Raw genomic sequence first — 23799 nt, 5'->3', positions numbered from 1 at the left:
TTACAGGATGGATATCTGAAGGCCAGTGAGTATTCCTTCAAACACCACTGAGGGTATCTCCAGTGGAAACACCCTTGGGAGGAGGGATTTCTCACACAAAGAAAGGTGGCTTGCACCAACTACACTAATGTAAATTTATTTTTTTTTTACAAATTAATGGACATTCCAGCTCTGGCTGAAGTTAATCTCCTATTTTCATGGACAAAAGGTTTTTGCTGCAAATCTATGCTTAGGAATAGCTTCATGATCAATAAGAAAAGTTTACAAAATATTTATAACTCCTATAAAATAAACAAGCTGTCTACTTCAAAATTCCTCAAAAATATACTAAAAGATATCTTAAAAACAGCTGGGAAAATCTAAAGCCCTCCCATAAAAGAAAGCCAGTCTACTTTGCTGGAAAGGAGCTGTCATTTATAACCATAAGAAGGAAGCCGTCCTGAAAATAGGCTGTTGAAACTAATGGCAAAAGCTGGACAGTCGACTTCATCAGAACGAGAATAAATGCTTTAATAGCTTCACACACAAGATTAGTAAATTATGAGCAGCATTGCATAACCCTGGAGCCTGGGAGACCAATCGGCAATTAGTTAAAACCGGAAAATTCAATTGCACTATGCAGTAAAAGTAATGCTGATAGACTGGAAAGGAATCACGGACTAAAGTAAAATAAAAGACAAAATTTGGTGCAGCTTCAATAAGGGGACACTTCTAAGACCCTTTCTGAATCCCTACAAGTGCATTGCAAGAGATACATTGATGTTACTACCCTTAAGCATACCAATAACAAAAACCGACAAAATAATCCAGAGCAATGGCCAGTTTTTTGTAGGATACAAGGAACAAAATGAAAGCAATACTAATCTATAAGTACAAGAAAACAAAGCTTGCTTATATACTGGATAATTATGGCATTACTGAATTATATTTACACAAAATAATATACAGGTAGTTTAAAAATTAATTGAAAGTTAAAGAGCATGACTACCTCATTAATAAATATTCTTGGGGGTTTACTTCAAGCTCTTTTTTTTTTTTTCTAGACCAATTTTTTTTTCACTTAAAAATAATTTGAAAGAAATATATACACTAAGTTCCACATTGATAATGTCTATAGCAATTTTATTATTTCATATATATTTCATCAATTTATAAAGTCTCTGGTAACTTTTTCATCTGAAAGTTTTCAAGTTTTGTCTAAAATTCCCCATTGTTCAAGTTTGAGTGACAAAAACCTGTCAATATAAAAATAATAGTTTTGAGAAATCAGGCTTCAAAATTTTTTTATATAGATAAGTATAATCTTTTAGATGTAACTTTCCTCACCAATAGGGATCACAAAGACATCATAATCACATTTCAGGGTTACAGTATTTACCAAGTAGTGGTGACCCCTTCCCTCAAATCAATAAATATACAGGGTACATGTATCAAATGTGCACAGATGAGCAAGATGTTTCTTTCAATATTCCTGTCTGCATATTTTTCTGGAAAATTTTACGCTTTTGGCATATCTAGTTATTGTCCGACACACTGAATCTTTCAACATAATAGCAGCATTAAAATTGTAAATATATACACTAGTAGACAAATACGATGAACATAACTTAGAAGTGCAGTAAATGTTTATTTTTGGGCTCTAGCCATGTCGTCCTAATGGAAGTTCCTTTCGGCTGCTTCCTACTGTATAATATTTCTGTGAGTGATATTACAAGAGAATTACCGTTAGGTATCACAGTGTTCTAACCCCCGGAACGAATATCCTATGATATTGTGGATAATCAGGGACGTATCCATAGATAACCACAGATATCTACACCCCCAAACAGACTTAACCCAGTCTAGGAATCTAAGGAGGAGGATAGGTGAGGAGCCGTTACATATCCTCTTCCTTCATAGTACTGTTCGTCTCTGATAAACTCGTTCCAATTTTTGCAGCTTATGCCAGAGATTATGAGATAACTGATAATTATTCTTCAGGAAATCCTTAAAAATGGTGGTTTTACTTCATATGGGAATAGTGAACCCTCATTTATCGCGGTAGATAGGTTCCAGACGCGGCCGCGATAGGTGAAAATCCGCGAAGTAGTGACACCATATTTACCTACAATATTTATTCAACATGTATATTCAGACTTTTAAAACCTTCCCTTGTACATAGTACTGTTAACAAACTACCCTTTAATGTACAGAACACTTAATGCATGTACTACAGTACCCTAAACTAAAACAGGCACAAATATTAAAGGCAATTTTATATCATGCGTTTCCTAAACACGCTAAAAAGCACGTTAAAAAATGGCAACCAATGTTTTGTTTACATTTATCTCTGATCATAATGAAGAAACAAACTGGAGGTAGAGCTTTGCTTATTACCCAGACATATTTCCCATACTATTCCCTAAGAACTACATCACATCTTCCTACTTTAGATATATATATATATCTATATATATATATATATATATATATATATATATATATATATATATATATATATATATATATATATATACAGTGAACCCTCGTTTATTGCGGTAGATAGGTTCCAGACGCGGGCGCGATAGGTGAAAATCCGCGAAGTAGTGACATCATATTTACCTATTTATTTAACATGTATATTCGGACTTTTAAAACCTTCCCTTGTACGTAGTACTGTTAACAAACCACCCTTTAATGTACAGAACACTTAATGCATCTACTACAGCACCCTAAACTAAAACAGACACAAATAGTAAAGGCGATTTTATATCATGTGTTTCCTAAACCTAAAATGCACGATAAAAAATGGCAACCAATGTTTTGTTTACGTTCATCTCTGATCATAATGAAGAAACAAACTCATTTAGTGTACAGTACACATATATGTATAGGTTAGTTTTTGCATCGATTATATTGATTATACAGTACTGTATGTTGATTTTTTTATTACCAATGTTTTAGTTTACGTATTTTTCTTAGGACTTCCAAATGAAATGTTTTTCTTTATGAAGCCGCCTGAAACGACGGCGTGTACGCTCAGTAAACAACCACGCTCAGAACAAACAAGGCATTTAACGCGCATGATGATAGTGATAAATAATGATACAGTACATACAGTATTTACAGTAAAAGCATTTACAAAATATGTTACCTTACAAATATAATTTATACAGTATTGTACGTAGCAAAGCAGGAAAACAATTTACGAGAGAGAGAGAGAGAGAGAGATTATTTTACGTACGTAAATGTAAATTTTAAACAAAAAAAATATGATAGGTTACAACATGTAGACTTTTAAAACCTTCCCTTTAACTTAATGCATACAGTACGTACAGTACTAAACTATAAAACAGGCACAAATACAGTTTTAGAATGTACAGTAAGAATATTAAAGTAAAAAATAAAGATTGTTACTGTACTCACCACGAAAGAAGTTGAAGAAAAACTTGAATGGTGATGGCGATGAATTTGCTGCACAGTAGAAATGATGATGATGAAGCTGATGATGTGTTCTACTGTGCAGCCAGGTAGTATTTTACGTCTCTTCAGACGGAGGTGTCTTTTCCTGGGACACCTCTTCAACTTCTTCCTGGGAAACTTCTTCAATTTCTTCCGAAGGCGTACTAGCAGGAGGAACTGGCTCATTTTTGCGAGGCTGGAAGAACATTGTGATCGGAAGTTGTTGCCGCTGCTTCTTTTTTCGATCCAAGAGCATTTTGTAGGGAGTCATGTCTTCATCGATCTTGTTGCAGAATTGCATCGAGCGAACCATATCCTCGTCCCACTCTTGCAACATTTCTTTCAACTTCTTCGCATGGTTGCAGGCCTTGGCAAGCCGTTCTAATGTTAAGCCCGTTTCTTCGCCATTTTCTTGGGTCTCTTCCTGGGTATCTCACTCTTCTTCACTTGCCGATTTCGTCAGGTCTTCGAGGTCTGCGTCAGTTAGGGGCTGGGAATGGCAGTCCAACAACTCGTCGACGTCTTCAGTCGTCATGTCGCCAAACCCGTCACCTCCAATTATGGCAGCCAACTGCACAGATTTGCGTATTGCAGAGTGTTGGATTTCCGACGGAGTAAATCCCTTGTCGTCGTAAACAATATCGGGCCACAACTTCTTCCAGCTCGCATTCACAGTTGCAGGTTTCATCTCTTGAAGTGCCTTCTGAATATTCTGCAGGCACGTGGCTATGGTGTACTGCCGCCAGTACGCCTTCAAGTTAAAATCTTCATCTTCGTCATCTTGGGCAGCATCCACACACGCAACGAGGTCCGCCAAGGTGTTCTTCGTGTAGAGGGCCTTGAACGCCCTGATAACCCCCTGGTCCATCGGTTGAATTAATGACGTGGTGTTGGGTGGCAGGAACTCAACCTGAATGCCCTCATGCGACAGGTCAGTTGCGTGTCCACCAGCGTTATCCATAAGGAGAAGGATCTTGAATGGCAAGCCCTTCTCTAAGAGATATTTGCTGACTTGCGGGATAAAACACTGATGGAACCAGTTGGAGGTCAGCATCTTCGTAATCCATGCTTTTTGATTATGCATCCAGTACACGGGAAGGAGATTCTTATTTTTATTTTTCAAAGCGCGAGGATTTTTCGACTTATAAATAAGCCCCAGCTTTAAAAAAAATCCAGCAGCATTGCCACACATCACGAGGGTAACGCGATCCTTGAATGCTTTAAAGCCAGAGGCTTTGGCTTCCTCTTTGAACAGGAAAGTTCGCGACAGCATTCTCTTCCAAAACAAGCCAGTCTCATCCATATTAAAGACTTGTTCCGGCTTGTATCCACCTTCAGCGATAATATTCTTGAACGTCTGGTTCACGTAAGTTTCAGCAGCGGCAGTGTCAGCGGAAGCAGACTCCCCATGCAGGGAAACGCTTTTCAGGGCGAAGCGTTTCTGAAACTTCGCGAACCATCCTTTGCTGGCGGAAAAAAGTTTCTGAGGCTGGGAATCAGTGGATGTCCCTGGTTGAGGATCATCTGCATCATCATCATCTTCAGCATGGTTGCCGTCGTCCTCTTTAGGTTCCTTTGCAGCAAAATTCTCATATAAGCTCAAAGCCTTTGTTTGGATGGTGTTCGTATCCAACGCTATGTTCTTCTTCCGGCAGTCGGCAATCCACACAGCTAAAGCACCTTCCATGCGTACGATCGTTTTATTACGCGTTGTAACGACTCGCTTCGCTGATCCGCTAAAGGTGATTGCAGCCGTCTTTCTAATGTTCGCCTCGTCCTTCTTGATATAGCGAACAGTAGATTCGTTGATGCCAAAATGGCGGCCGGCGGCCGCGTAACTTCTACCATCTTTTAACATGTCGAAAAGCGTAACCTTCTCAGCTATCGTCATCCTTCTTCGGTGGCGTTTAGGCTCACTACCAGCCTTAAGAGAAGCAGAACGCTTGGGAGCCATTACAGTAGGATTTACAGTAACAAAAAGTTCAACTTAAAAAAGTCGCACACAGCACAGATTCACACACTTAAGAACGTCTACTCAGCGATACGCGGTAACAGAGAGTGGACGATCCAGCCCCGCGAGAACTTAGATGCTGCGGGTAGGAGATGCGGGCAAAACACCAATCACAGGCTAGATAACAAAACTTGAGTTCTGATTCGTCATCTATCAGCGCTTGAACCAATCACAACCCGTCTTACAGTACTATGATGCATTGGTTACCTACTCATAGAAGATGCCCCGCGCATACCGAACGTACGTAGATTAAGTAAATACCGTAATAATAATAAATAATGATAATAATACTGTACAGTAATAATAATAATAATAATGATAATAATAATAACAATAATAATTTTATTAACAACAACAACAATAATAATAATAATAATAACAATAATAATAATACAGCTTTACGTACGCTATTTTACGCCTCTCTCTCTCTCTCTCTCGTACGCTTATTCGAAATGTGATTTTTGCAACAAAGAATATTATTGGATGCAGTACTACGTACGTATACATACAAAAGATTCATGGAAAAGAAGCACATCCATTACAGTACACACCATTCTAATATGGTATGACTGCATCTGATTTGCGTTTCATGTTCGATTTAATTTTACTACGTACTGTATACAGTACTGAATTATCGTATGATCACATTCTCTTTTCGTGTTTTATTTCTTTCTGTGCTGAATTATATATCATATGTAATGCAATGAACAATCAGTAAGAACAGATATTACTAATTACAGTATTAATGGAATTACAGGTAACAAAATATCGTATTTGGTTGTCTTCAGATTTCGCGGTATTTTCGAATTTTCCGGAAAATCCGCGATATGTATATATATATGGGTTATGGGAAAACCCCGCGAAGTGGTGAATCCGTGATTGTTGAACCGCGAAGTAGCGAGGGTTCACTGTATATATATATATATATATATATATATATATATATATATATATATATATATATATATATATATATATATATATATATATATATATATATATGTATACATATACATACCTACATATATACATACATACATATATACATAAATACATGCATATATATATATATATATATATATATATATATATATATGTTACTGTATATATATGGGTTATGGAAAAAATCCGCAAAGTGGTGAATCCGCGATGGTCGAACCCCGAAGTAGCGAGGGTTCACTGTACTAAAATAAATAGCTTTCCTTGGATTCTACAAGAAAGATTAATTAAATAGGTATCAAAGGGTCAGAAATGGTTGCGCAAAGGACCGGGTGTGCTTGTCCCAACATATGAAATGAACTTGAGCTGGAATCGCAGAGCTTTTTTTTTTCTCCAGCAGCTGCCCAAAATGGAAAGCACAAGATTATTTTGCTAGAGATAATGGCTTCCCGACTGGACAGAGCAGCGTGTATAAACTGCGAGCATGACGTAACATGTAAATACACAATGGCTTGGAAATCTTGGGTCCAACGAGCCTGAAGAGATAATAAAAGTCTGCTCAATCTGTGGTAGTTGTAGAATTGTTCAATTCCCATAATATACCGATAATATATATTACTCTAACAGAAAATTTCTTGGCGCCATGATAATATCAGCTGATCGGTTTCGTTTAACCTTTTCCCTTGCTCCTCAAACTGTGATATCGTAGTATGACTCTACAACACTTTCGCTTGCTATCATTGGCTGAAAGTGGGCGAAAACCTCTGACAAGAAGTGACTTGTGTGATTCCATCATTAAGCAATAAAACAATTTTTTTCCAATAAGAAAACTTTGAAACATGAAATAAAACCTTTCTCCTAGTCAAAAATGCAATAATCTGAAGTTCCTGAAGTTCCACATTCCAAGCAGAGATCACGAGTCGTGCCCCATAACGCTAAAGATACCCTTTTTATCACTAGGCCACACTATCAATGCTGGCATTTTACAAAGTTAAATATTGATTAAAAATTATCTATATCTTATTTTTTTTTTTTTACATTAGAGCACAGAAAAAATAAAAGAACACACCTTTCATGCTGGTAATAGTCACACAGCTGCCATCACAATCCACTTCCTTGCAGCCTTGGGTACACTCGTAGCATTCCAATGCCGATGCTGTGAAAGAATTAACAGTATAAATCAGTATTGTATTACTGATATGAATGACTAAAAGAAAACTTTGGTTATCAATGAGAAAATGATATAGCTTAATGCTAAAATAATGTTCCTACTATGAGATTCAGGGCCTCTGTAACACGGTTTTTTCGCAATAATTTTTTATCTATGAATTTCATAAATATAACGCTTCTTCAGAATGCACATTATATCTACACATAAATTTTGACTATATTCTGCATTACGTAGGTTGAATAAATTTGGTACTTATAATGTAAAAGTGACGTTTTTTGAAGACGGGCCAACTTACTCAGAGAAATGGTTTCGAACGCACTCGTTACGTAACTTATGACGACATTTCTTCCCTCTTTCTCGATCGATGATTGGCTATACGTAACGAAGGCTATACCTCTGCCAACAATGACATAGAAGTCTAAATAAAAGCAAAGCAGTACACCTTTATGAACTCTGAAACCTCTCCACTGATAATTGTTATAATGAACAAACCAACAAAATATGTTAATAAATACAAAAACACTTTGATTATTAGTCTAACTCCCAAAAGTTTCCTAAGAAATTACAGTCTACTTTATAGGTCACAATCAGATTGACAAGGTGTAGGAAATAGTTGGTAATTTTCAAAAACGTAGTAGACAAGCTTGATTTGATAAATGCTATATCCAAAATCAAGCAATTTTTATTTATTGTTTATCTACCTACCTATTTACTGTAAAAAAAAAAATAGCCGGTACCGTATTTTGGCTTTAAACCTTCACCAATAATTATCGTCAGAATGATGACTTCATGAGGCTCCACCCACTTTGGCCTCGTTATAATTCAGGATAACACTGAAGGCTATCATGGGCATTGTTGGATCAGAAAATTTAAATTCTGGCTATAAAAACTCATTTCTCGAGTAGTTGTAAGAAGTGCTAAATGATCCTCAAGGATCCCAGCAGTTGGCCTGAACGTTTAATTCATGTATACTACTGTTGAGGCACTACTGCTACGGTAGTATTACTACGCTAGCACAGATACCCCACCCACATTTATGTATCGTTCCGCCATTCATAAACTCTTTGTCATGTTTTTTCACTGTGTAATAAGCCATGGCCTCCTCAGAAATTAAGTTTAACATTAGATGATAGTTTATTTCATTAAGCTGACAAATTATGGCAACTGGGTATGTTATTGCTGATGTTGGAGCTAAGGATAAAGTATGGTATCATTCCTTCATTGCATTATCATCTTTACTACTATTTGTTTTGCTACATGTAGTAATTATTTTAAAGGATAAATGAATTATGTTCACTTTACTTCTATAAATTCCCATTAGATGTACAAATGAAACTCCTAAAACTATTCATGATTTATTTACAAAATGCTGTCATGCCCAAAACATAGCCAACACGGTCGTACGGCCTAAGAAGAAGAAAAAAAATTATATCGGATGATCCGTTGGTCTGATGGAGAGTTTGGCACTAAATTCTTATTTTAACAAAAATAGTTATATAAAGACTGTTTACATACAAAATCTCTCTCTCTCTCTCTCTCTCTCTCTCTTGGTGGCATAGTGAATAGTTAATGGAAATGTTCCAAAGCCTGAATGACATTACAAGTATTATAATCATGTTACGCTAAATACAAATCAGACCATAAACATTGGAGTTAAACTAGAAACTGAATAATTACCTATTCAGGCTATAGTAAATATGGCCACGGGCTTTCTCTTGCCTATATAAAGTTGCAAGTCGTAAGACAAATGCAGTTTTGCAACCACGGGGGCAATTCCAAATCCTGTTAGCCATTCTTGACTGTTATGGGTTTCAGAGCAGATGGAACAAGGTGAATGGGTGTCTGGTGGATGGACGGGGCAAAATTTTGTCAAAAGGTGTTTACATTGCTTACGTAATGAATTTTTTCGACTGTTGGCTCGTTATCACTGGTCATGGCGTCGGCTAGATCATTTTTACTCTATAAAAATTAAAACTATCGGGTTTAGGTTATTGATAATGCTGACAAAATTTGTGTGTGGTTGTAAAATATACATATGTCAACTTTCAGCTACATCCGATGCTTTGATAAGGAGCAAAGTCCAAAAAACCGTGTTACAGAGGCCCTGAATCTCATAGTAAAGAAGGCTTAAAATGTTAAAAGATTTCAGAAAAGATTTAACGGACACACACCATTATTATTATTAGTATTATTACTTGCTAAGCTATGACCCTAGTTAGGAAAACAGGATGCTATAAGCCCCGGGGCTCCAACAGGGAAAATAGCCCAGTGAGGAAAGGAATAAACTAAAATATTTTGAGAAGAGTAACATTAAAATAAATATCTCCCGTATAAAACTATATATAAACTTTAATAAAACAAGAGGAAGCAAAACTAGATAGAATAGTGTGGCCGAGTGTACCCTCAAGCAAGAGAAATCTAACCCAAGACAGTGGAAGACCACGGTACAGAGGCTATGGCACTACCCAAGACTAGAGAACAATGGTTTGATTTTGGAGTGTCCTTCTCCTAGAAGAGCTGCTTACCATAGCTAAAAAGTCTCATTCCTATACTTATACAAGTACTGCACTGCACAGTAAATGAAAACTAGGTTACAAAACTTGAATGCATACAAGGTGAATATTCCTACTGAGTAAGGGAGCTTAAATATTCATGGTGTGTGTACTGTATTCACTGTGTAGAGCTTTTCATTGGTATTCTTCCTTCTGGGTTTACACCTCAACACAATATATTACATTTTTACACCTAATTTTCAATATCTACCATTAGTAGCATTTCTTTTATTTAAAAAAAAAAAAATTCTATTTTTACCATTATTGCTAGCCATGTTACAACCTTAGTTGGAAAAGCAATATGTTGCAAGTCCAGGACCTCAAACGGGGAAAGCAACACAGTACCGGGAGGAAAGATAAATAAATAAATAGAAAAAAAATACTTTAAAGATAAGCAACATCAAATATATTAGACGTACCGAACTACAAAATGATACTTATGTTGCTTTATTCCACAAAAAAGAACTTGGAACATCGTTGAACTTCAGAAGTTCCACCGATTTAATGACGAGAATAGGAAGATCATTCCACAACCTGGTTGCAGCTGGAGTTTATCTTCAAAAACACTTTGTAGTATTGAATCCTAAGATGAAGAACGCAAGACCAATAAAATCAACTATATACATAAAACTATCATTAATCCTCATGTGCGCAATAGTTTTCCTCCCACACTTACCAAATGTGTTTGTGAAATGGATACTGTACTGTATTTGGTGTATCACGCGCCCCTATTGTTATTACAGAAGATCCATCCTCAAGAGTAGTCTCAGAGCAATCTGCTAATAAAGACCAGAAGTCTTAAATCACACACTTTGAGGTCAGAAATGTACCATAAAATTCCTTGCATTTTTTTAGTGATCATTGCAAAATGAGAAAATACATAGATCTAGGCTTGACTATTCTTGCAACATGGCATCCACTGCCTAGGCCTGAGGGTCATGTATTGAAGAACAAAGTTTTAACTTTTGATTGAGATATGGCAGACAAATAAGATTTTATTCCCCCCATTTTCCACAAATTTAGTTATAGTTTGTTTGATGATGAGAAATGGTACATGTGTGAGTGTGTATATTCTCTGTTCAATATAGTGTTTGATGATGAGAAATGGTAGGTGTGTATATTCTCTGTTCGTGTCCACCAATATCTATCTTTCTGGTAAACTAATAGTTCTGGCTTTCATCCAATGTAGAAGTTCCCGAACTTCAAGGAATAAGGTCTTCACTTGGTATCTCACTGTTTTCTCTCTTATGGAGTTGTCAGAGTACAGAAAATACTAATTTTTTATTACTAGACACCCACTCACTGATAAGGTTTTTAGTTCTCATCTGTTAAGTTCTATATTCCAGGCAACATAGGATTGTCCAGGGTTGCTCCCCACCCTTCTATGGATGCATGTTTTGAATAATGCGAGGTCTGGAACTGAAGAATGTAAAACCAGCCCTTTCTCTATGGCTCAAGCAGTATAGCACCCTGTCCTACTCTCTATATGGTGGAATGACAATAGTTATGGGAGGTGCTTATGTTCTGTTCCAAAAGGCTTAATGTGAAATTTTAAAACAAATCACATTAAAGAAATCAATCCAAGGTCCCACATCTAACATCTCATACTGCATCTGAAAAAAGAATTCCACTACACTACATTACAAGCCAAGAATTGTTGTTTATATTAAGTAGCAATTTAGCTAAATGGGGAGACTAGAGTCTTCTTCAGAGCATAACTGACCTAAGGTTTCTGATGGAAGCCCTTGAGTTTGAGCAAAGAAGTAAATCTTCCTCCCCCTGTTTGAGACCCTCCAAAATTAACGCTGATCTGATTGGATCCATCAGAAGACAAAATTATGGGACACAAAAGAGATTCCTGTCTTCAGTGCCTCTATTTAAATCAAAATAACTGTTCTCTATGGCTGATTATCCAGTCAAGAGAAAACACACGTTTCACTGGATCTCTCATCTAACGTGCGCACTAAGCACTTGAGAAAGTGCATTTTGGTTTCCATTCAAGAATTGGCTATAAAATCTGTCAGAATATTTTAGATTACCTCTACTGCAGAATCTGCAACGTAAAACTTCTGTATCCCTTCTCAAGTCCTTTGAGAAGTTAGCATTACCTTAGGTCACCAAGAATGCCTTCACATAGCTACACCTCCTATTTTGAAAGGTCGATTTAAGATAAAAGTTGAGACCTATTGCAGAGGAAGGAGCACTAAAGAATCTCGCACATGTGATAAGAGTTACAGTATTTGGGTTCATAGCCAGTGTTAAAATTAAAGAGGGTTTTGCAATGACTCATTCATGTTTCACTTTTCTCACTATAGTATTTTATAAAACTTCTTCCTCACAGTTTTGGAAGTCTTAGCCTCAATAAAGGTTGGGGGTGATTAACTACGATTATAGATTCATGTATGCAGTATTGGATTTATCCGAAATGAGAAAAAAAAACTCGCTGACACCTTCTCAGAGTTGTGCTCTTCCTCCCAAGATAAAAGCATCTGATGACTGGGAAGGAAAATAAGTTTTCCAAATGGCTCCTAAAACCAACTAAACACTTTTGCATCAACACTACTTTCGGAATAAATTGACTAGCAGAACCGAAACAGCAGAAATTACTGCTTTATTAGGTTTCATTATAGAATTTTATGCATCCAGAGATAATTCATGAAAGGACAATCTCTCATTAATCCCTTAATTGACACTACGGTAGATTCAAAACCGAACCCCCTAGTGTTAAATGCGCATGACATGTCACACAAAGTACCCATATGGTTACCGCTAATCTCAAGAGACTCAACTTGAAATTTAGAGGAATAACACAGGCGTTATTAACTCTTTGACGACCAACAGATTTGATACGTTCACACAACTTTTTTTCAAATATTCATTAAAAATCTTATTTCGTGCCCAAGCAAAAATGGCTCTATGCTGTTGGTAGAGCCTTGGTTCAACTTCCTCGCTAAGGGTCTGGAATAACTAATCAAAGAGTGTTTTACAGTTCTAAGGACCACAGCAATGACTTTTACTTTCACTGGAAAGGCAAGATGAAGCAACCGTATGTTATTCTTCAACATCCAAGCAGGGCTTGGATTATACAAGTGCGTTTGGGAGTCACACAATGAACCCAACAAGAAAAATCATATTCAAGTTGCCGAAAGTATTCTGACAAAAATTTTAGAGCAAATACGAGTCTCATTCAGATCTTGAGGATTTGCAAAGTGATAAGGGGAATTTCAGTAACTAAAATAAAGGTGAAAGTCATAGAGAAGGTCTTCAACTTTGTAACTACAATATAAAGAAATATGAAAGTGTTGGTGGAAGGGAGTCTCTTATGAAGTAGGGTGGTGTTGGGGTTTGGTAAGCTTTTCGAGATCAGATTGAGAATGGTTTGGAGACTGTTGTTGGTGGTGGTGTAGTTGGGAGTGTTGTTGGAGATTTAGTTTCATAGTTATAATTGCAATATCACTATTTGCTTTGCACTACATTAATGTTGAATAATCTACTACAATTTTTGGGCTTAAGCCATGGCGTCCTGATGGAAGGTTCCTTTTTGGTAGCTTCCTTGGGTATATAACTACTAGATATTCCCAGAGAATTTAACCACAGGTTATCACAGAATTCTAACTTCTGGAGCGAGTATCCTAAAGGTTTCCCTTTTAAGACATCGTAAATCAACAGGGGACGCATGTATTAACGTGCCACATAGCTATCTACACCCCACAGATTGATTGATTGATTTAAAGTTTTCAGGCATCCTGACATCTGAGGTCATTGACGCCGGTAACATTTAATTTATGTATACATAAATAAAAGATAAAATAAAATAAAAAATAAAAGAGTATTCAATTAAAATCATAAAAGTTGAATGTAATAAAAGTTAAATATTTTTCAGAAGACCTGCTTCTGAAATAAATCTAAAAATGCCACTTGCATGGTAGGACACATCATTTCCAAGAATCTTGGCAAGGATGAACCTGCCACCCTCACCTCGAGCCTCAAACAAATATCTATTCCGCAAGTTGTTATAATTGGGGCATTCGGTCAGCAAATGCCTTACTGTTAGAGGTACTAAGCAGTCATCACAATACGGTTGGTGTTGGCCCTTCAGCAGAAACTCGTGTGTCAACCGAGTGTGACCAATACGGAGACGACAAAGAGACGTCTCCCATTTTCGGGGCATCATATTATACCTCCAAGGAGATATGTCATTTGTTATCTCTCGCATTTTATTGCCATCTTGACTATCCCATTGCTGTTGCCATTTATTGCAAACCAAGTTCTTGATGACAGGTAAGAAATCATTACAGGCAATGGGATACCTTCTTGGCAGCAACTCGGATGCAGCCTCCTTAGCCAGTGAATCTGCCTTCTCATTCCCAGACACACCTACATGTGCTGGAACCCAACAAAATTGAACTGTTATACCTCTCCGTCCAATAATGAGAAGCCATTCTAAAATCTTTAAAACTAGAGGGTTATTAGAATTAAAAACTTCCATAGCTTGAAGGACACTCCTTGCATCACTAAAAATTGTAAAATTACCCTCCTTCTCCAATGCTATTTTCTCAATAGCGGTTAATATGCCATACAGTTCGGCAGTAAATATGGAAGCGGTCAGAGGAAGTGCACCTCTACAATTAAAACCATTACTATGTACTCCAAATCCAACGCCAGCATCAGATTTGGAGCCATCAGTATAGATAAAAGTTGATCCTCTATGTTCTTTAACATGTTCATTAAAAAGAGACCTGGCTTCTAGGTCTGACATATTCTTCTTATCTCCAATAAAATATTTACAAAAAGATATCTCTGGTAACTTCCATGGAGGCGTTGATGATACCTTGAATGGAAGTACCTTATTTCTAATTATATCCAGACTATTTAATAATCGTTTCACCCGAAAGCCATAGGGTTGAGGAGATTTTGGGTGCAACTCAAAGTATGATGCGTGTCTTACAAGGCTTGCAGTCTGAAAGGCTAGAGAGTTAGGGAGTCTTTGCAATCTAAACCAATACCGAAGAATGGAAGACATTCGGTAAAGGTCTAGAGGTAACTCTCCAGCATCAACAAGGAGACTTGGGATAGGCGAGGTTTTAAAAGCTCCAGTAGACAATCTAATACCTGCATGATGTATCGAGTCTAATATTTTTAACCGGCTTGAGGTGGCTGAAGAATATACCTCACAACCATAACTAATTTTGGAAAAAATCAAGGCCTTGTATAATTTTAAAATAGTACTGCGGTCTGCCCCCCATGATGTATGGGATAATACTTTTAAGATATTCAGAGCTTCAACACATTTAGCTTTTAATGCTTTTAAGTAAGAAACCCATGTAAGCCTACAATCAAATATCAAACCTAAAAATTTAGCTTCTCTTGCACATGGTATCCGTTGACTTTTAATGTATATATCCGGGTCTGGATGTACTCCCCGGATACGACAAAAATGGACAATGGTAGTTTTACTTGTCGAGAACTTAAATCCATTCATGTCAGCCCACTGGATAATTTTATCAATAGAGAGTTGGATTTTTCTCTCAACCATTGCCATTTTAGTGCCAGCAAATGATATTGAGAGATCATCCACAAATAATGTTGAGAGAACATCCTGGGGAATGGCTGAGGATATCCCATTAATTGCTAGTGCAAAAAGGGTTACACTCAGCACACTACCCTGAGGAACTCCTTCTTCCTGGCACTTACTCTCAGATAGAGTTTCCCCCACTCTCACTTGAAAAACTCTACGTGAAAGAAATGCCTGAATAAATAGTGGCAGCTCTCCTCTCAATCCCAATTCATGAATGGTTTTAAGAATACCATATCTCCATGTGGTATCATATGCCTTTTCAAGGTCAAAAAATACTGTAACATGGTGCTGTTTGGAAGCAAAGGCTTCACAAATAGAAGACTCTAGTCGTATCAACACATCAGTCGTTGAGTGCATTTTTCGGAATCCACATTGAATCGGTGATAAAATACCTTTCTTTTCAAGGTACCACACCAGCCTTGCATTGACCATCTTCTCCATGATTTTACATAAACAAGATGTCAATGCAATTGGACGATAGTTTGCTGCTAAAAACTTGTCTTTACCGGGTTTTAAAAAGGCTAAAATAATGGCTAGTTCCCAAACACTTGGGTAACTATGATCATGCCATATTCTATTAATAATACTTAAAATAAATAGCTTTGTATTAAAATGTACATGTTTAATCATTGCATATGGAATTCCATTGGGTCCAGGGGCTGTATCATTGCAATGAGCAAGTGCGGAATCAAATTCTCTTTCAGTGAAAGGAGAATTATACGACTCTTCCCTTCTTGTTGCAAAATTTAAAATTTTCTTTTCTTCAGTGCTCCTATACTGGTGACCAGGGGCTCCTTCACACTTGCTGGATACATTTGAAAAATGATTAGCCAGGGCATTGCTAACATCATTTGCTTCGGTTACATACTGGCCATTCACCTTCAACACTGGTGGTGGGTTGGGGGTGAACTTGCCAGCTATCTTTTTTACTTTCCTCCACACAGCAGATGGTGGTGTCCTACTGTTAATGGAGGAAACAAAAGACATCCATGACTGGCGCCTTGCTTCTTTCATGGCACGACGGAACTGTGCTCTACATTTCTTGTACATAATTAAATTCTCATCAGTTCTGCGTCTACGCAATCGTGTTAGAGATCTTCTTGTGGCTCTGTGGAGGGCAGTTAGTTCTGAAGACCACCACGGGACGGGTCGTCGTTTGAATAACCCTGTTGTTTTGGGAATTGAATTGACTCCAGCTGTATGGAGAGTTCCATTCAGTAAGTCTATGGCATCATCGATATTTTCAACTTGTCCTGCATCCCCCTCAATTTCGCTTAGTTCACGAAATTTATCCCAGTCCGCCTTGTCAAGATTCCATCGTGGCGATCCCTGTAAAGGTGGACCATTGTTGGTGTTTATAATGATTGGTGCGTGATCACTAGTATGCCAATCATCTAATGTTCTCCAATCAAAGTCGAGAAGGCAATTAGAGCTTACGATTGATAGGTCAATACATGACAAGGTACCTGTCTGGACATGAAAGTGTGTGGGCTCTCCTGTATTAAGGAGTCCCACATCTTCATTTTCCACAATTGATGTTATGATATTTCCCCTCGTGTTTGCTAAAACATCACCCCACAAAGGGTGTCTACCATTCAAATCTCCAAGTAAAAGGAAAGGTTGAGGGAGTTGTTGAATAACCTCCACTAAGTTGTCATACAAAATGTTATCATTTGGAGGCAAGTACAGAGAACAAATTGTATATTTTCGCCCTATGTCGATCTGTACAACCACTGCCTGCAGAGGTGTACGAATAGACAGAGAAACTTGGGGAACATCTCGACGAACGTATATGAGACTTCCGCCATGGCTCCCCACTTGGTGATCATATGGTGTCCTATAACTAATGTATTCGCGAGGGCAAGGGGTATTATGATCAAGTTTGCTCTCCTGTAGACAAATAATTATGGGGGAATGCTCATGAATAAGGAGCTTAAGTTCTTCATATTTGGCCCTTAAACCCTGACAATTCCATTGCAAAATGGAGGAAAAAACTATGGTTTATAATTTGGTAGACCCCTTGGATGGAGTCTTCCCATTAGCAGTGTTTGATCTAACACTATTTTTTGGTGGTTTTATTAAAGAGGGTCTTGATAGATTGGGTTTAGAATTTATGATTTTCTTTTTGTCTTTTTGATCTGATTGTTGAGGAGGTTGGTGGACCTCCACTTGAATTTCCGATTTATTTAAATTGACTTCCAGATCAGAAATATCAACTGACAAATCATCATACTTATTTGACGTCGTAATTTTGATATTTCTTATGGAGGGGGGCGAGAGAGATGGAGGTCTCTCTCTTTTCCGATTAGTAGGTTTTGAGCTACCAGGTTTTTGCACCTTCCCCAATACAGGTGCACCTGGTAACTTGGTGTCAGGTGGCATCTCCATCAAATCAGGCAAGGACATGGCCTGGGAGAGGTTAGTACTATTGCTGGTAATGGGGGACGAAGGCTGTACAGAAATGGGCAATGACCCATTTTTAATACGCTGTGGCAAAGCCTCAGAAGGCGATATGATTACCTTGTCATGCAGTACTTTATTATCAGAGGTTGTATTTCTTTTCTTAGGATTACTGGCAGTGCTAGGTGGGGTTGCTGTCTCCTGTGGTAAATTTACCTTTGATTTTAAGGCCTTTGCATAGCTGGTTGATTTATTCAACAATCTTTTTGCATGTCCCACACTTATGTGTTCTAAACTTGATTTGTTTAGGGCAGCTTCCTCCAACTCATACAGTTCGCATCTCCTATCAGTTGATTTATGATTCAAATTGCAATTTGAACACCTGGCCTCAAGTGTACATTCTCCATGATAAGTTTTGGAGCAAATACCACACAATTTTCCATTTTTACAAACTTTGGATGGGTGTCCAAATTTAAAACAATTAAAACATTGCAGGGGCTTTTGTTTGAAAGGCCGAACTTTAATCCTTTCATTTTCAATAAAAATATGGAAAGGTACATCAGCATCCTGGAAAGTGAGTATAATCATTGAAGTTCCAGGAATCTTATGCGCTTTCCATACATTTAATGGACACATAGAAAGTATCTCCTCCTCTGTAAATTCGTATAGGTCCTTATTAAAGACCACTCCCCTTCCATAACTAAAATTAAGATGAGGTTTCATTTCCAATGTAATTTCATCACTGCCTGTCTGTAAGTTAGACAGTATTGCAGACTGAGTCGAAGATTTGGCATGGATGAGATAACTGTTCTTCCCAAAACGAGATATATCTCCAGGTGCTATGGTTCCTACTTTTTTTTGGATAAACTTACATATCTTAAAATAATTCCCTATTATCCCTTTAGGTTCAGCTAAGAGCCACATTGGTGGTTTGGGTTTTCTCTGTGAAGGCATGGGTACATTTCTATCTTTTTCAAACCAATCAGCAGGTTTGTACACATCCAATTCCTTTGGGACCTTATCACAAAGAGCTCCCATGATGTTCAATTCGTTAATTTTGATACTACTAATATTACTTATGGCATTAAACGCCTCATCGTGACTTTCAAAAGATATCCAAGAGTCCCATTTTTCATCTCCAAGTCTCATCCTTATTTCCTTTATCAATCCATAGCACTCAAATGCTCTATATATATCATCATAATTTGTCTCTAATGGGATTTGGGAAACATGAAGGAATCGTAGTTTCCCTGTGTTACCCAAATTGCTAGATTTTTTAACATCAGTAGAGTGGTCCTTTTTAGTTCGAAGGTCGTCAACAGAGTTTTCCTTAATTACAGTAGCAGAAGTCGTCAACAGTGCCGGGGGGGAGTCAGCAAATCCAGGGGATGGGGAGTCAGTATTTGAAGGGTCCATATTTAAGGATGGGATTTTCAGGTTTTTTGTTGTTTTGTTGGGGTACCTGCTTGAGAATTATAAGAAAGTATCATACGTTGGAAAGGAAATTTGCATTCTCCACTATCGGCACAATGAGAGTATATTTCCCCGATGGTCCACTCCATACCCTACCCGAAGGATAGCATCAAAACAGATATAGAGGCACAGGTGTAAGCTAAACCCGCCTGTTAGGACTGAGACCAAAGTAATATGGAATCATCCTCCCCATATCTGTAATGATGGGCTTCCGGCCAAAAGCCAAGAGTCCCACCTCAAGGATTGGATCCCCCTGGATTCCGATGACCCAACCCTTGAGAGTAGTTCCGCCAAAAAGGTCCAAACCATCTTTGGGATGGCTGAGATCATCCAATACTCTCATATATAGCTTTGAATGCGAATACCTCCCAACCGTGATCCCTTCTCCCATTCATCTAAGCAGGCAGTAATAACGAATGTGGAAATATCCACGCCATTTAAATAAAATAGAAAAAAAAAATAGATAAATAAATAAATGAACAAATACAATAAATAAATATATATATATATGCATACATCTACATATATATATAACTAAGAAAAATAATAATCATAGAGATAGGACAGCAAGATGAAAGAAAGTTGATAAAATTAAGAGAAGGTCGAAGTAATATTAAGCAGAAGAAAAAGATGAAAGAGAGAAATTTAGATTCGAACTGGGGGAGCAATTTCCCGAAGTTCGAGAGCCCTCTTGCCCGTCACCAAGATTCAGCACGGGAATGAAATGCCGTGCTGAAGCTCAATGACTTCATCAAGGCATTCTCTCATTAAGAGGGACACCCCACAGAGTTAACACTTCGGTGTGTAGGGGCGGAGAATAGTTGGGAGCCGTTCCACAGCTAATCTCGTTCGTGGCTACTTTTGGTACTCGAGACGTAAACAAACGGGCGCCATTGCTAAATGATGTCACGTCCGTCGTCATCCTTCTGCTAGTAGCTTGCCTATCTTAGACGGATTTTCCCTACGCTCTTTTCATCAACCTGCATCTTCGTCATGTCGCTACCTTCGGCCTCGCCTTCTTCTGGAAAGTTGAGTACAGTACAAGGTTCCAGTATTGTTTAATTAAGCTCTGACCGTAAAGTAAATTTTACTTTTCGAGATATTTGATGTTTTGTGGCAGAGCTGTGCCTCGACCGGACCGGCCATTTTATGGCGTCGCTGTTGTTTGGCATGCCTTATTTAGATAGCCTCAACAGCGTTTTTCCGGCCTCATTAACTAATCGATACTATTAGTTATTTAGTCTTCATAGCTAGGAACTTTTATATCGTGTTTTGACGCTTTATTATTGGTCATCGACTGACCCCATACCAGTTGGCTTCTATAGCCCCTAGGCCAGAGCGCCTATATCAGTGTTCATGCATGATATTTATCAGTGATCCTAGGCTTACTTATGAAGATAGTGGCATTATTTTACAATACTATTGACTGTGATGCAAATGTTTTCGCCTTCAGGGACCATATAAGGGACAGGTTAGATAGTGAGTCTTTCTAACCTAACCTACAAGTAGGACCCCTATATGCTTCCTTCATCCCCTGCTTTAGGGGATCCCCTCTGTGTAGCTTTGCTCCCCCTACCACGTAAGGGGATCAAGCTCATATCAGAGTATTATATCGCCTCTCTGTCCTCCCTAAGGGAATGATCCCCCTAAGGGTTGCGTCAGAGAATGAGGAACGGCTAGTCCTTCCTCTATTGCTGGGGCTAGGTCTCCGACCTTTCCTGCAATAGCGATACGTCTTCCATCCTTCCTAGTTCAGGATGTAACATCCCTGCTCTAGGTTAGGTTTTGGAGGGGTTAGTTCTGTACCTTGCTGAAACGATACCCATGCACCGTTTTCAGACAAGCTGCCTTACCTTAGGCTAGGGAGTGTCCTCCCTTCCTCGGTGGCTGCTCTGGTACAGAACCTCCTCCACAGAAGACCCTTCTCTTCTCCCCTCCCCACCTATCTCTTGTATGGCCTAGCCTATACTTAGGTTAGTCTATACCCATCTGTCCCCTGTCCTACAACTCCTCCTTAGGGTGGAGTGATAGGGCTACCTTGAGCTCCTGTGTGCAGTCCGCTCTGGTACATATACCCTTCATAGTGTCCTATGGGGTTAGCCACTGGATGCATTCTGTCTGCAGGGGTTCCCCCCCCCCGCTCTTGGGTGTCCCCTAGCCATCCCTTGGGTTACCTTAGCTCCCGGTCCTCTGCGGCCCCTGCTTCTGGGTGATAGGGCTAGCCTCTATCACGGGTACACCCACTCAGGTGGGATGTCTGGGGGTCCGTGGCCGGACCCCTACATCCCTCCCTCTGTCTCTTTCACTATCCTGGTGCCGGTCCCTTGCCGCCTCCACTGTCGATGATACCCACCTCCTACCTTGGTGACTTATCCCTTACTCCCTGGGCCGCCAGTTCTCCGTGTGCCGGGGGACTGCCGCCTCCCACCGGCATCCAGCCGATGGCCTTCCCTCTTTCCTCATAGCTTGGTCGTCCGTCCACCGACCGGCCCCCGGAGTTCCGGCATCCGCCGCCGGCAGTCCGGTTCTGCTATAACCATCCTTGTTCCTGTCACCAAGCCGGCAACCTCTGGCTGCCGTAGCCTCCGCCGCTGTGCCGGCGGCCGCCACCCTGGTATTACTCTTGACTTCTATATTGTCTTCCCTAAATGCCAGAAACTCTGCTGGAGCGGCCTCCGGCGTGCCGGCGGTCTGCCGGAGCCTTCCGGAGGCGTCAAGGCGACTTGCACCCCCTTCTACTAGCTATCATCTGATATTGATAGCCCTACACTGCAACCAGATGACTTGTTTACGTAAATGGATCGGTATTTTATTACCGTTCTATTAGTAATCATGCTGTCTCCTTGCATATCACAGATTTCCAGCATGCTGTGTGTATCTTAGCACGGCTGGTTGCCGGAAACCGTTACCCTATGGGATCTTCTAGTCCCCAATTCTGGAACTGAGTGGCCTCAGTCCCAGCCTTATATCCTTGACAATTTCCAATAGAATTCCCACTGCCCTACGGGCATTCTATATTGAATTCTATCCTGTGCCTTCGGTCACTTTGGATTGTCCATGGATGAAGGTTACGGTAACCAGCCAGGCGAGATACACGGAGTATGTACCTATCCTCTCTCAGCCCTCCTCTGTGCATCACACCTATTGTCAAGTTAAAATTAATTATTAATATTTAACTTTAGTTTAAGAGTCATTCTTATGACCCCCCCATACTCATATTCTCTTTCTTTTACAGGAGGAGCAGATGAAGTGTGACCACGGCTTCTGTGCAGTGAAGCGCCCGCACTTCTACGGGCATACGGCGTGTAGGACCCACGCCCCTTGTGCCAACAAGAAAGGGGATCTGAAGTTCTGGGACCCGCAGAACTGTACGGTCTGCCAGGATCGCCTAGTCGATGCCTTTCATAAACCTCCCTCAGCGGAGATCAGGGACGCTTCTCGGGATAAGCTACGTAAGTGGGTGCGTGGCTTCCAAAAGAACGCCACTGGACCATACCTGGCCACTGAAGAAATGAGGGCCCTACTGTTCCCAAAGGCCTCCCCTGATTCTGTGGTACCCAAAGACCAGATCCCCACCGTCCAGATCACGGTGGAACCAGACGTAATCATGGCCCAGTCCATGCACGAGTGTCGCCTGGATTCCGAGAACGATGAACACATGTTGGATATTTCGGAGGACACGGAGAAGACCCTCATGGCCCAAGGCGCGGAAGATGAAGAGGACCAGGTGGAATACGCCGAGTCGGAGCAGGAGGTCGCTCCGCCTTCCATCACCGCCCCTACTCCTACACCGACGGAAGTGTCTCTCCCGTCTACCTCCGCTACCCCGGAACCATCCCATCCGCCCAAGAGATGTTCCGGATGATTAAAGCCATTATGGATGACAGACTTAAAGAGACTCACGAGTTCATCAGGTCCATGGGAGGGTCCAAAGAACCGAAGAAGATCTCGGTTAAGGACCTCCCTGCATGCTCACATACCAACCCTTGGAGGTATGCCGAGCATATGGTTATCGCGACCGGCAGGATCTTTATCAGCGATAAGATCGACACGGTCCCCCTGGAAGATGTGGAGTTCTTCCCGAACTTTGAGGCTTACCCGGACTGTTACGTCCGGCTTCGTTCTGAACCTGCCTCTAAAGAAGAGACCGAACCCAAGGAGGTGATAGTGTTCGATCTCTCGAAGGCTCAGGCTATGCTAGCCACCGCATTCAAAAGTAGAGGTTTTACCTGCT

The 23799-nt window shown here is 39.6% G+C and overlaps 1 protein-coding gene across 2 annotated transcripts in view; it reads right to left on the bottom strand.

The window, feature by feature from the left end:
* The window catches only part of LOC137652143 (uncharacterized), a 45737-nt gene that overhangs the window by 4304 nt on the left and 17634 nt on the right, over positions 1-23799 (bottom strand). For both annotated transcript variants that reach the window (XM_068385342.1, XM_068385343.1), the window contains one exon: positions 7461-7547. In XM_068385342.1, the coding sequence (XP_068241443.1) occupies positions 7461-7547 (87 nt within the window). The remainder of the gene's footprint in view (positions 1-7460; positions 7548-23799) is intronic.

Source organism: Palaemon carinicauda, chromosome 13 (assembly GCF_036898095.1).
Source record: "Palaemon carinicauda isolate YSFRI2023 chromosome 13, ASM3689809v2, whole genome shotgun sequence".
In the NCBI taxonomy this organism is placed as follows: domain Eukaryota; kingdom Metazoa; phylum Arthropoda; class Malacostraca; order Decapoda; family Palaemonidae; genus Palaemon; species Palaemon carinicauda.
Note: the sequence above shows the minus strand (reverse complement) of the source record. Positions and strands in the feature narration are given on the sequence as shown.